Source organism: Centroberyx gerrardi, chromosome 8 (assembly GCF_048128805.1).
Source record: "Centroberyx gerrardi isolate f3 chromosome 8, fCenGer3.hap1.cur.20231027, whole genome shotgun sequence".
NCBI lineage: Eukaryota > Metazoa > Chordata > Actinopteri > Beryciformes > Berycidae > Centroberyx > Centroberyx gerrardi.
In genome coordinates this window covers 17,816,039-17,829,512 of record NC_136004.1, presented here as the reverse complement: position 1 = coordinate 17,829,512, position 13,474 = coordinate 17,816,039, and the positions used below count along the sequence as shown (strand labels likewise).

Below are 13,474 nucleotides of genomic sequence, written 5' to 3'. Positions count from 1 at the left end.
AATGTGGACATTCAGAATTTCTCATCCAGTTGGAGCAATGGCATGGCATTTTGTGCCCTGGTTCACAATTTCTTTCCTGAGGCCTTTGACTACAACTCACTGAGCCCCAGCAACCGCAGGCAAAACTTTGAGGTGGCTTTCAGCACTGCAGAGTGAGTACACACACACAACCTGTTTGTCCTACATACATGTGCACTAACCACATCAATTTTGAGTTGTTGTAAGTTTTGACTACAAGCGAGCGCTTCAACCATCTGATTTTCACTATTGGAGAAACCACATCAACTGCAGTGGACCTGGGTTTTGTTAAGGTTGGCAGAGAAAATGTGAAGAATATGTGAAGAAACCACCGCAAGAATATCCTGCAAGCTACTGCAGGCTTAGCTTTCCTCTCAGGCTGGAAGATATAGATAATATCTTCCAACCCACGTACCCAGGTGAACACAAAATGAAAATCAAACCATCCAAGCCAATTTTTCTACGCTGCTCCCTTCCCAAAACAAACACATTGCTCTCTCTTTGTATTGTAGATTTTATCCCATTCCCAATCTTCTCTCTCTCTCATTCCTCTCGGAGTACATTTGTTTTACCTTTGTGAAATCCACCTTCAGCTCTCATTCAATGAAGTCTTTAGGTTCAGTATTGCTGTATACAAAAATCTACTTTCAGCCTCAGTTGCCACTCACTATGAGTCTACTGAGTACCAGATATCAGCAGAGTGGAAAGTTTTGCTTGAATGGTGAAAACATAAACACAAAAGTGTGTTCATCACAGTGAGCGGCCTGAAGTATGGAGACGGACCAGTAAGACGTGGGAGTCGTGCGGCCGCAGTCCCGTCCTCCGCTGATGTCCGAGTGTTAACTTTCCCTGTCTCTCTCAGGTGTACCAAGTCACCTCAAGGCTGAGCGACCCCTGTTACTACTACCGCACTAATTCCTCCACCTCTAAAACTCCACTCTCCGCCTGTCCTCCACTATGAGTAACCGCTGTGACTCCCTCCGTCTCGTCATTGCTCTAAACCAGAGACCCGTGAGCAAACCCTCCCCGAACAACAAGCAGGTCAAAAAGGAAGAGCACTCGGCTGCACCTCAGATATTTCCCCCCTTCCTTTTTACCCCTAATCTCCCTCTCCTCCCCTCTTCTTTCTTTACCTCCTCTCTTATCCCTCTTGAATGTGGTCACACCATTCCAACTTGTGATGTCCCGTCCCCCACCCCACCACCACCACCTGTGTGTGCCGTGTTCACATGCTCATAGTAGGCTTGTGACGATGCTGATGCTGCTGCTGATGAAAATATCAACACCGGACTGTCACACCACCCCCCATCCTTCCATCTTTGTGTTGCACTATCACTCACTTCCCTGGGCACCTCCCACCCCTCTACCAGTTTGCTGTAATCTGGAACCCCAACACACACACCCACCCACCCACACACACACACCATCCCGTGCACCAGTGTGTTTTTCCACTGTAGAGTCACTCTGTGGTTGTATCTCTATGTATTTGCAGGATCCTTGTTGTTTTTTTCAACACGTCTTGTATTTGTTTGTGACAATACAAAGCCGTATTGTAGTCATGTCTTAAGTCTCCTGTCTTAGTGCACAGAAAAAAACAACAACAAAGCAAACAAAAAGGCTAAATGGGCATCACCCGACGCTCATTTGACATTTTGTTTTGTCTTGTGTGTGTGTGTGTGTGTGCGGCACATACTGTATGTATCATGATGTTCATGAAGCATGTCAACTCATGGATATATCTGTCAACACAGAGAATGTAATGTTATTGTTTCTTTTTGTGTCTTTTCTCTCTCCCTCTGTCTTTTCACCCTGAATCCTTTCATTTGGCTGCTCACTGCTTTATCTATTTTTTTTTCTCCTCCTTCCTCTCTGTCCCACACTTCCGTTCCACTTTGTCCACTATCTCTGTCCTGTTTCCTCTGTCTCTTTCTATCTGTTCTATCCTCCTCCACTTTGTTTCTCTCTCCATGTCGGTCTTCCTTCCTGTCTCTTGTTCCTCTCCTCCCTTCCTTCTCCCTGGTCCCCCTCTCTCCCCCTGCTCCCTCTCCTGGGCGCGGGTGCAGGAAACTAGCGGACTGTCCCCAGCTGTTGGATGTGGACGACATGGTGAAGATGCGTGAGCCGGATTGGAAGTGTGTGTACACGTACCTGCAGGAGTTCTACAGGGGTCTGGTGCAGAAGGGCCTGGTTAAAACCAAAAACTCCTCCTAGAGTCGCACGCCGCCTAAGTTGAACTCATGGTGAGAGAGGGGCAAGCCTACGAAGGAACCTCACATTGGTTCTGAGAGACTTTATGGGATAGGGTGTGAGTGTTTGTGTCTGCGTGTGTGTGTGTGTGTGTGTGTGTGTGTGTCTCTGTGTGTGTACTTGCACGCGCACATGCAAGTGAGTGGATATACGTTTTTAGTTGATATGATTTATGTCAACGGTTGGTGACACAAAAAAACCCATACAGTTGTCATTGGATTGAGTGTTTGCTCCCTAAATCTGAAGCTACTGAGGTCTGAAGAGCCAAACATGGTATGCGTTTCTGTGTGTGTATGTGTGTGCGTGTGTGTGCATGTCTCCATAGCCTGACTATGGGCCAGGCAGACAGCCAGGCATCAGCACTCCTCATCTGCAGTTCCACACTTTAAAAGGAACTGCTGTATCACAATGTTTCAAACAGAGGGATTGAGAAACAAAGCAGAGAGCGGAAAAGCTGTGTTGCCTCTTCACGATTGACTTATCTAGTGTGAGTTTACATGTGTTTAGGCACTTGCCTTGTAAAGCCTTTTAAAGTTGTGATCCTGAGGCGTAGAATGACCTATCTCTTCAATATCTACAATGACAAAACAAAAAAGGGTTTATGCTGTTGACATTTATTTTCTCATGAGAGATTTACTCATCTGCTGTTCCTGTAACTTTTGTGTAAATGGCTCCCATAACACTACTGTTTGTTTGAAAAGGCCGTCTCTTTACTTGAGTGCTGCAGGGTTTATATGGAGATAATGCCACCCTGTGGTCACTTTCTGCATGGCTCACACGTGGAGTCATCGTTCCTAAAATTGTTTATTGGCATACATTGCATTAGTCAAGTCAAGTTTATTTATAGAGTGCTTTTAACAGGTTTGCCACACAGTGCTTTACTTAAAACAAGGTTGACAAAAAAGGATAAAAACAAGGATAATGAAAACAAGAGATAGATTAAGTACATAAAACCATCAAACAACACTAGAGCTTGCCAGTTCAGGAGTGTTGTTTTAACACTAGTTGTTTTCAAGTATTGCCATTGCGCTGGTTTGGTTAATGACTATGAGTATGGGCATGATGGATGAGAAAACAGTTTGAAGGTTTGGGACTCTGTGAAGAGAATATCCTCCTCCTCTCTCCATCTCTCACCCTCGTCCATCCTGCTAGTTCCTCTTCCTCTCTCTCATACGAACTATCTCTTGTATGCCTGTCCCTCAGGACCTTTGCCAACTGCATGCCCCTGCTGGAGGTGGAGGACATGATGATCATGGGTAATAAGCCTGACTCCAAATGTGTCTTCACCTACGTACAGTCTCTGGTCAACCACCTGCGCAGACACGAGATGTCCATGGGTCGGCCCTGTGACCTCTGACCTGTGCCCCGTACGCCTTCACCCCTGTAGTCGTGTCCTGTGCGGGGCAGTAACCAGTCAGCACCTCTCTCTTCACCCTGACCCCCCCCCACCCCCCAGCACCGTCTTCACCTGATGACAGCCGAGACTCTGAGAAGCAGGGTCACAGATTTGCACATCTCTGATGGACCAGTTGGGGATAGTGTGTGTGTGTGTGTGTGTGTGTGTGTTTGTGTGTGTCAGTTTGCTGATTATCTTTGTTGGCAGGTGATGTGTTAGATTCATTCAGTTCTCTGGACACACACTCTTAATACAAAGTCCCACATTCTCCAGCGAGAAAGCTCCAAAGTTTTTTATTAGAGTATCTTTTAAGCTTTAAAATTTTACATATCATCTTTGAACTCAGTTTCATACCTGGTAATATTCAACATTTTGCAAGTTGTGTTACTGGTGCGTACTGACAGACCCCAACAGAAATGTACAAGAGAAAATATTTTACAGTATTCCCCTGTTTAAATTATTTATACCTACATTTTTTTTCTGCTACACTTTTGTAACTATTGTGATTTGTTAGCATAGCTGTTGGTGATGCCACTGAAGAAGAAAAATATATGCAATACCATATGATGTGTCTCTCTGCATTGTGTGGTCTCCACTCTGGTACTGTTAAAGATTTTCTTCTTTTTTTTTTTACCAAAATCTGCATGCTTTTTGAAACATATTTACTTGAATTATTTTAAATAGTTCTTATTATTCTCATGTTGTTGTCATCAATTAGCATATTACTATTTAATTTAATTCAGGAGCACTGGGATGTTTTTTCTCTGTAGTTAAAATGAACGCAACATCATTGTCTGTGCAGTCTAAAGCTGAGTAAGCTTGCTACAGTGCTACTGAGAAGCAGGGTCAGGTTTTTTGCGTTTGTAACACATATTATTGTATCATGATTTTATTCTAACACCAAATTGCTTGCATTGTTCTGTATTTTCAAGTGACCCATTTGTCATAATCTAACTCTCACATGCATTATTCAGGTAGAAAAAACAATTAGGAAGAGTGGGTATCAGTCCCTCTCAGGTGTTTTTTTTAGATTACATTATATTGTTGCTAGGTGTTTCATACTGATTGAGTCTGACAACAGGATGTAAAAGATATCACCCTGATGCTCCCGTCACCCCCCACATCGCAGCCTCGCCCCTGCCAACACACACTCACACACGGCTGTTTGAGTGGGCTCTTTATTTATGCTTGGGTAGAGTTTTTGAAATATATTGTTTTTATTTTGTTAGTGTGTACATTATGCTTTTTAAGTTTTGTTTAAAAAGAAGTCTATGAGTCCAAGCTAGCACAATGCTTTATGAAAAAATTGAGGTCATTTCGCAAGTTTTTGGGCCCAATGAAAGCCGGCTTTCAGCTCAGTCAATTACAAGTAAACATGAATAATCATGGCTGAACATACTTTATTGCCAATGTATATTTTATAACCTAAGGAAGCTATGGAAAATGTATGAGGACAGACTTTTATTCCACTTGTATAATTAAGGTTCCTTTAACTAGATTTCTAAAATGTTGGTTGGTTTCAGAGCTGATTTTGATGTAATTCATTTCTTTCTCACGCTCTATTTTAATGGATTTAAAGTAATTATTTGAGAAATATTCCAGTACTGCCAACCCAGAAACAAAGATCTTCCACAAAGCAGTGAATCCTGTACATATGAGCTTAAACACGTTGTTCTAATTTCATGTTTCTGTGCACCTCACAGTTAAATGTGAATTAACAATTAAACCAGTTCAAGAAATGAATGCATTTGTTGGGGATTATTGCTTTAAATGGTCACACCCAGTGCACCTAATTTGATGCTCTGCTGTTCATTCATTTTCATTTCATTTTCCATACCCATAGGCCGGATCCTATCCCAGCATGCATTGGGCAGAAGGCAGGGAAACACTGAGACAGGTTGCCAGTCCTCACAAGGCGAACACATAGACAAACACACTCACATTCACACCTACGGGCAATTTTGTCTCCAATCTACCTGACTTGCATGTCTTTGGACTGTGGGAGGAAACCGGAGCACCTAGAGGAAACATGCAACACACAAGTGCAAACATAAGGGGAACATGCAGACTCCACACAGAGGCGCAGGGCTGAGATCTGAACCCAGGACCTTACAGTGAAGCAACAGTGCCGGCCAGGCTCCAATATTCTCTCCAGAATTTCTCTTAAGTACTTTGAAGTGTGAGCTTTCTTCATATCTGAATTGAAGATTTTTATTCAAAAAACAAAAAGATGAAAAAAGATATATATATTTTTTCAAATATTTTATTATTCTTTTACAACCCTTCTACTTGAACCCTCTTGTCTGTGAAGCCCCACCCACCAGAATATGTGGCATCAACCCCAGGCCAGTCTGGCGATTTACAGCCTGGGGCTTCATTAAGTTTCACAGTGGGTAGGAAGTCATCAGACACACAAGAGAGCAGAAGTGAGGAAAGGATCCTGAAGACACCTGACACATGATGGATAAAAAAAAAAAAAAACATGCACTCACAGTCCTGCAAGGTGCGTAATATGAGAGCACTCACCAAGTGACCTGTTGTGTTGTTAGCCTCGCAAAAACAAAACAGACAAACAGCAGTAAAAATGTATGTGCAAATTCAGAGTGTGACCCTCGGAGGCCTTTTGCTGATGATTCTGTCTCCCCCTAAGGGCTGATCCATGATCTGCTGGCCTTATTTTGAAATGACAAGGATTTCTGTCATGTGCTGTAACAGCCAACTGGTCATGGAGCAGCTATGAAGCATAGTGGTATTGTGTTATTTCTACTTTTCTCCTTCTCACTGGAGAGTTATAGGTCGGAGCGCTGGGCCTCAGAGTTGGGCTGTGAGGAAGCGCTCTCTGCAGGAGGAGAGGAAGAGGAGGTCTGGGGCTCTGGTGTGTCTTTAAAGGGGCTGTCTTTGGCAGGGGAGAAGCGGAACTCCTCCGGCACCTCGTCCTCAGCCTGGGCCTTCTTGTAGAAGCCCAGCTTGCCCAGCAGCTCGTTGATCTCAGAGCGGGTCATGTCAGACAAGGCTATCCGCTGTGGAGGAGTCACACACACAGACCCAGGTTACATTTACTCTGCAGCTGAGTCGGGGATAGAGCAGAAATTCTGCAAAAACAGCTGTTGCAAAATGGATGCTTAAAGACCCCATGAAATGGCATCTTTACTTCCTTGATTAGATCAATATTTCCTTGTTGAAACAGGATGTTGGGGCGGGACATAATGCAGTGAGGGATCATTCAAAATTCTAAACCAATGGAATATGAGTCATGGAGAGAAGGGGAATTTTATTTGATGGGAGGGGTGCGGAGGGGTGGGACTGTTCAAAAATCTGATGGTTTTATTGGTTAGAAATGTATATTTAGGCCTACTAGTGCAGCAAAAGATAAAACATACTCTTGTTTTCCAGGAAGTAAAAGTAATGTTCATTTCATGGGGACTTTAATATAGTGTTTCACAATTCCACTGTTTCACCTATGATTCTCCTATTTGGCTAATAATAGCATATATTATAATTCGACCAAGAGCCAGATTTACCCTCTCCAGCTCTTGAGACAGAGGTATAGTGCAAAACAAAGACTTACATCCAGCTCTTCGTAGTAGTGGTTAAGGAGGACAAGCTCAGGGTCGGCCCCAGGGATGTGCTTCATCACCAGGTTATGGCTGGAGTAGCAGCAGTCAAGGATGGGCACAGACAGAAAACGCTGGAATTTTTGGCTTAACATTTTGTGCAACTGTTCTACACTAATAAGTAAGAGAAAGCAACAGCAATACACCCGAGGTAAAGGATACTAAAGAGGAATATCCTGGGTCACAAAGGCTTTGACCTGCGGAGAGAGAGATGGGGATTGATGTTTCTCACTCACAGTTTGTGTGTAACCCTAGACGTTAAATGTTTCTCAGAGACCAAATACCTCCACGCTTCAGTCTAGAACAAGGTTTAATTCTGCCTCTGAAACTCCCTCTCAGCGTGTTGATGTCTATATTCTTACCGTTTTTCCCCAGGCATGCAGCAGAGCAGACTGTTGATTACAGGAGTGAACAACTTACCTCTCTCAGCCTGTTCAGCTGTCATCCACCGCATGTCTGAAATGAGACCGGAGATAAAGTAAGATACAGGAAATGTTTGCAAGCAGCACGCATTGCAATCAGGAAATGGGATCAGCAGGATCAGGGAAAGAGGATGACTTCATTGTGAGTTTACACAAGGCCATCCATTCTTTCCGCATATTCCTCCTAGGTACACACTCAACCTATAAAAATATGCATTTCTTTGGCTTCACTTTGCTGTTGAAATATTACACAGTTTGTACAAAGTACAGATTTATGGAAGGCCTAGGTTGGTGGCCTATGTATTGAGAGGAATGCCTAACCCATTTTTTTTTTTTGTAAAACTCTGTGCCTCAGGTAGTGTGAACTCAGGTATTCAGTAGCAGGGGTGAATCACATAACAATAGCAAGAGATGCATGCCTTTCATCAGTGGTGCTGGTAGGGTGGTGCTTCAGTGACACCCTAGGGGGAAAACTACATGGTCTTTCACAAAGAGAAGAATAGAGTTTCAGAAAACTTTTGTGTATTGATAGGAATCTGACCCTGCAGTTGAATCTCCTGTTACACACAGCCCCCTTATTCGTCTTAGAAAATAAAAGCCAAGTCACTTTATTGCAAATGCCGTTTTTGGTTATTACATTGAATAAAATACAAGTTATTTACAACCCGTATGTTTAATTGGGTACCACATCAAACCAAACGCGTTAAGGTCCATTCAGGCCATCACATCTATTCATCCTGCTAAAAAAAAATAAAAAACACTCACGCATGCGCTCAACGCGGACAGTTGGGAAACAAAATGCATCCATTCACATATTCTTCCAAATCTTATTGAGAAAATGAAATCCTGCAAGCCTCGGCCCACTGCCACTCCAGAGAGTAATTTACTCCACTTTTGCGTCGTTTGAATGAATCGGAGTAAAATGAATCCTTACTGTACCTCCACCTTCGCTTTTGCGAGACCGTCCAGTTTCTTCAAATCTACATCGTAGGCCGAAGCACAGTGAAGTAAACTGGCCAAGACGAGCAGCCACATTATTGCTCCTGGTTCAGACGCGGGACCAGGACTCGTTCCTTCTCGACCCCAATACCTGCAGATCTAAATAATTGAGCTGAAGAAGAGGAGGGAGAGTTGATGTGCAGCTATGTCACGTCCGGACCTCTTGCCACGTCAAATGTTTCCCCCAGTCTGACGAGAGAGGCGTGGACAGGCGCTCATTGGTTATGAAGATACCCGGCGAGACACAGTTCATCCTCACTGATGTTACAATGTGAGTTCACTATATCAGGATGAAATAATATTTGGTTTGCCTTATATGCCGCAGGCAGGGGTGGTTGGTATCCGGACCGGTTTCAACCTGTTTACTTTACAACCCCAGTGTTCCTAACAGTCCTATAATAAAGATAATATGCAGATATCATTGTAAAAGTACATAGTCATATAAAGTACAAGTCTTTATAATAGGGGAGAACGAGGTAAATTGAGTCTGTGGGTAGGATAAGACGCCCCTTGTTTCTAGGCAACCATGTGAATCATGTGATCACAGATTTAGGAAGAGTAATTAATTTCCATGAATCTGTGAATAAGATAGCACATGGAGAAAGATGTTATAAAAGAGCCAGGTCAAAAAATGTGATTGCTATGTTAAGTGATTTCATAATGGTAAAGATGTCATAATGTTTGTGTCTAGATAGAAATATGTTTGAGGCTCTATTATTAGTTTCAGGCTTTAGGTCATGATCACATAGGATGTGTTTTTGAATGCGTGGGTGGCTTTTTTCTATTATTTTCACTGGTTTGATGGCAGCAGATGTACGTCTTGTCCAAGATGAACATGTCTCAACTTTAGTCGCATGGCACACTATTATATATATATTAGCTATATGTATGTATATATAGATAGTATAGTAACATACGGTATATATATTAATATCTCCTGGTGTATCACACCGGGAGACTCTGTGGATTTAGTTCAGTGCTGCTGGTCTGCTGTCTGTACATCTCCAAATTACAGACATGACAATGTGACATCAAGCGCATTAGAGATCGATTTGGATCCATTTATCTACATTGACCAACTTTGATTTTGTGCTTCTGTATGGGAAACACTGCATGTCACAGTCAAAGACGCCCTGTAGAGGCCGTCACTAAGCGTTACCTGACTGACTGACTGACCCGAATTTGCCTCGTGATGCCCTCAGCTGCGCCGTGGGAAAAATAGTAGCGCCTGCATTACAGATCAGATATCATTATGTCATGAGAATACAAATGCAAAACAAACAGGGTTCGGCCCTCTTGGAGGATCTGAAAAGCAGCCCAGGAAATGTCAGGAGGGAAGTCGATTTGATCAGTTAGAAGATAGGCAGAATGACACTGAACAGACATACTGAGAAAATCAACAAAGGACAAGCACCATGAACCAGTGGCGTAATTTGTGTCTAAAACATTGGTGGGGGGCCAAATGAAGGTCAGGGGTATGGGGGCCCTCCCCCAGAACATTTTACTAATTTTAAATGCATTTCCTGCAATTCTACAGACTTTGGCATCACTGATGAGCTTTCTTGAATACAGTAAAAGATAGACTAAATCACCTTCACCAAAAAAGGAAAATGCTAAGTGACAAACTATTGATATATGTAGGCGTAAGTTTTGAACACAATTAAAACAGTTTTTAATGCCATCCTTTTCTCTATTAGTTATATATTTTTTCTTTTACAGTGTAATGTGTCTACTTGGAAAAAAGGGTAACTACATAAATCTTAACAATGGAGTAAAGATCAACACAACCAACTAGCCTACATGAAACATGCATGACCGCACACATATTACATTCTCTTGTTCTCTAATGCTCCATTAACTTACATTTTCACATCTAGTCACATGAGAGCAAGCTAATGTAAAAGCACATTACAAAATAATCCAGAAGATAATTAATGAGAACTTGAGACTGATACAATTCAAATTATTCAACAGAGTTTATTATTCCCCCCACAGGTGTGTGTGTGTGTGTGTGTGTGTGTGTGTGTGTGTGTGTGTGCGCTAAATGTTATTGAAGTGATGCATCTATTCAAACAGCAGTCACCATTAGTGTGTGGCTACCAAAGTCTTTTGGTGCAAGTCCAAGTCAAGTCGCAAGTCACTTGAGACAAGTCTCAAGTCTCAAGTCAAGTCACAAGTCTTTCAGGGCTTACTGTAAGTCTTCATAATTGTAAGTCAAGATGCTCTTTCAGGTCTGTGAATGCTGACCCTGCCCATTACAATGACATGGGACCAGTTCTTATGTTTTTAATGTTTTCCTTTCAAAGCTTTTTTTATTCTATTCTTTTTCTTTGCTGCAGACCTGGCTAGAACATGACATGAGACGGTGGATAACACCATGATAGCAATGATCCCATTAACAGAGATGGAGTGAACGGATTATTTTTCCAGCTGCGCTCTAATGCTGCCGCCCCTTGCAGTTTGAGGGCTTTTATTTTACAACTTTAATTTTGCTGGTTAATTTGATGCCCACTCACTGGGTTCAGAGGTATCAAACACAAGGCAGAGTCCAGTTTGGGATGAGGTTGGGATGTGACTGGCATACTTGGTGATTGATGACATGTGGTTTCGATGAATGTCCCATATCACAAACAAACTGAATGAATGATGATGTGGCGTATGAATTTGGCCGAGTGCCAGGATACTGTGTGTCAGCCGTGTAGGATCTAACAGATATTGATCTGGCCGTATTTCCTATTGCAAATTCATGTAATGACTCAACTTGCAAAACTTTGGACATTTTGTGAAATTCAACATGAATTTGGTACGGAGAACTATGTGCTGTAGATAACCTGTCAAAGAAAAAAGAAGATCTCTGCGTGCCCAGATTAGGTCAATACTCCTCCCTCTCCATATTGAAACAGGTCGTTGGGTGGGTACTGTTGAGGAAGAGAGACTTTATTATTTGTGTGAGCTTAATGAGATTGAAAATGAGATCCGTTTTGTTTTGTATTGCCCACATTACCACAATTTAAGAATGAGACTGTTTAATAACGTGGAGGGAAAAGATTATCTCCTTATGCAGGACATAAGGAGTTTGAACACAAAACCTTTTTAATTGCTATTACCAAAGTCCACAGTAAGATCTTTACCAGGGTAAAGGGGGTGGGTGCTGCCGCTGCTGCTCCTGCTGCTGCAGCAGTACCGTTAAGCCAGGTGGTCGTAGTCAGTAGTGGCAACAACACTGCTGCTGCTGCTGCTGCTGCTGCTGTTGCTGCTGCTGCTGCTGCTGCTACAGCTGCTGCAGCAGTATAGGCCTAGTAGTGGTAGTTCCAGTAGTTCTCATTACAGATATCTGAAATATTTTAAAGTAGCATTTTGGCTAGTCATAATGTAATGAGAGATATTGTAAATTAGCATTTAAGATATCTCTCATTACATTATGACTAACCGAAATGCAAATTTAAGATATCTCTAATTACATTATGACCTGTCAAAATGCTAATTTAAGATATCTTTTATACATTATGATGAGTCAAAATGCTAATTTGATATCTTTTATTACATTATGATGAGTCAAAATGCTAATTTGATATCTTTTATTACATTATGACTCGTCAAAATGCTAATTTGATATCTTTTATTACATTATGACTAGTCACAATGCTAGAGGTATCAAACACAAGGCAGAGTCCAGTTTGGGATGAGGTTGGGATATGATTGGCATGCTTGGTGATTGATGACATGTGGTTGCGATAGCGACATGACAGACACACACACACACTGCACAAATGTGTTGACAGTAGCTTTGTTGAGTCAAGTTGTCCATTGTTATCCTCTGGAAAGTAAACATGTTGGTAGTGTGATTCTCAGAAGAGACAGAATGGGGAGACAGACTGTCTGCTCCTGCATGCTGTAAAGGCCTTAATGAAAGGACTGAAAAGGACAAAAATAAAGGTTTTAAGGTATACCCAACTTACCCCTACTCTTCAGTAATCTGTGCCAAAAGATCATCGTTCAAGGGGTCGTCGTTGTAAGACTGTATTAGCTACAGAAAATGTTTGAATTTCCATAATACCAACAACCTTAAGTATACATTATTGTTTGAAATTAATACACATTTATTTTCCCGTAGTAGCATAAAAAGTAAAAAGTGTCTCATTTTACCCCATTCTCCCTATAGGAATGTTATAGTATATGAAATAACACAAACTAATATGTAGTCAATATAAACTATTGAGTACCACAGACACACTGTAAGTTCCTATAGAGTATTATAGTGATTTTCTGTTAAGGTATATGTGTATTAAGCTTTCAACACATCCCACAGCATTTGAACTACTTCTCTGTCCTGATCGACAATAATTTTAACCACCAGCAGCTTTAGGCGACCATCTAGTCCACAACGTCCACTCCAGTCTTTTCCAACAAGCTTTGTGTTTTAAGGGTGCCATCTAGACACACACATGCACGCACGCACGCCTGCACACACAGTTTTTGGTTCATTCATTTTATAAAGGCCACAGCCATTTAGGAGGTCATACAGACTGATGAGGACCCTTCAGGTGTTGCCAGGGCAACATCTTATCCCATCCTAACACTTCAGCTCAGTGTGGAGGTGTTCTAAGGACCATCAGTTTCCTATGGGGACAAAAGTGCGTTGGTGTTAAAATACAAAAGTGGAAATATAGTAGGCTATAACGTTTTGGTAAGCATACCCATTAAGCTCACTAAACTCTCAGACAATTTGATGTATAGTCTGCTACCCCAGTTAGTTAAGCTTAATATCTTAACAAAAA

The 13,474-nt window shown here is 42.0% G+C and overlaps 2 protein-coding genes across 2 annotated transcripts in view; one reads left to right on the top strand and one right to left on the bottom strand.

Moving 5' to 3' along the window:
* The window catches only part of smtnb (smoothelin b), a 49,812-nt gene extending 46,204 nt beyond the window's left edge, over window positions 1-3,608 (top strand). Inside the window, exons 19-21 of the mRNA XM_071920876.2 lie at window positions 1-152; window positions 2,082-2,258; window positions 3,469-3,608. Coding sequence (XP_071776977.2) covers window positions 1-152; window positions 2,082-2,229 — 300 coding nt within the window. The 3' untranslated portion in view covers window positions 2,230-2,258; window positions 3,469-3,608. The remainder of the gene's footprint in view (window positions 153-2,081; window positions 2,259-3,468) is intronic.
* A 2,298-nt stretch (window positions 3,609-5,906) lies between these two features.
* On the bottom strand, window positions 5,907-8,876 carry selenom (selenoprotein M). Its single transcript, XM_071920877.2, has 5 exons — window positions 8,637-8,876; window positions 7,696-7,731; window positions 7,438-7,472; window positions 7,230-7,308; window positions 5,907-6,681 (listed from the first exon to the last, which is right to left on the bottom strand). The coding sequence occupies exons 1-5, from the start codon at window positions 8,730-8,732 to the stop codon at window positions 6,451-6,453; spliced, it is 477 nt and encodes a 158-aa protein (XP_071776978.1). The 5' UTR covers window positions 8,733-8,876; the 3' UTR covers window positions 5,907-6,450.
* Window positions 8,877-13,474: the final 4,598 nt, after the last annotated feature.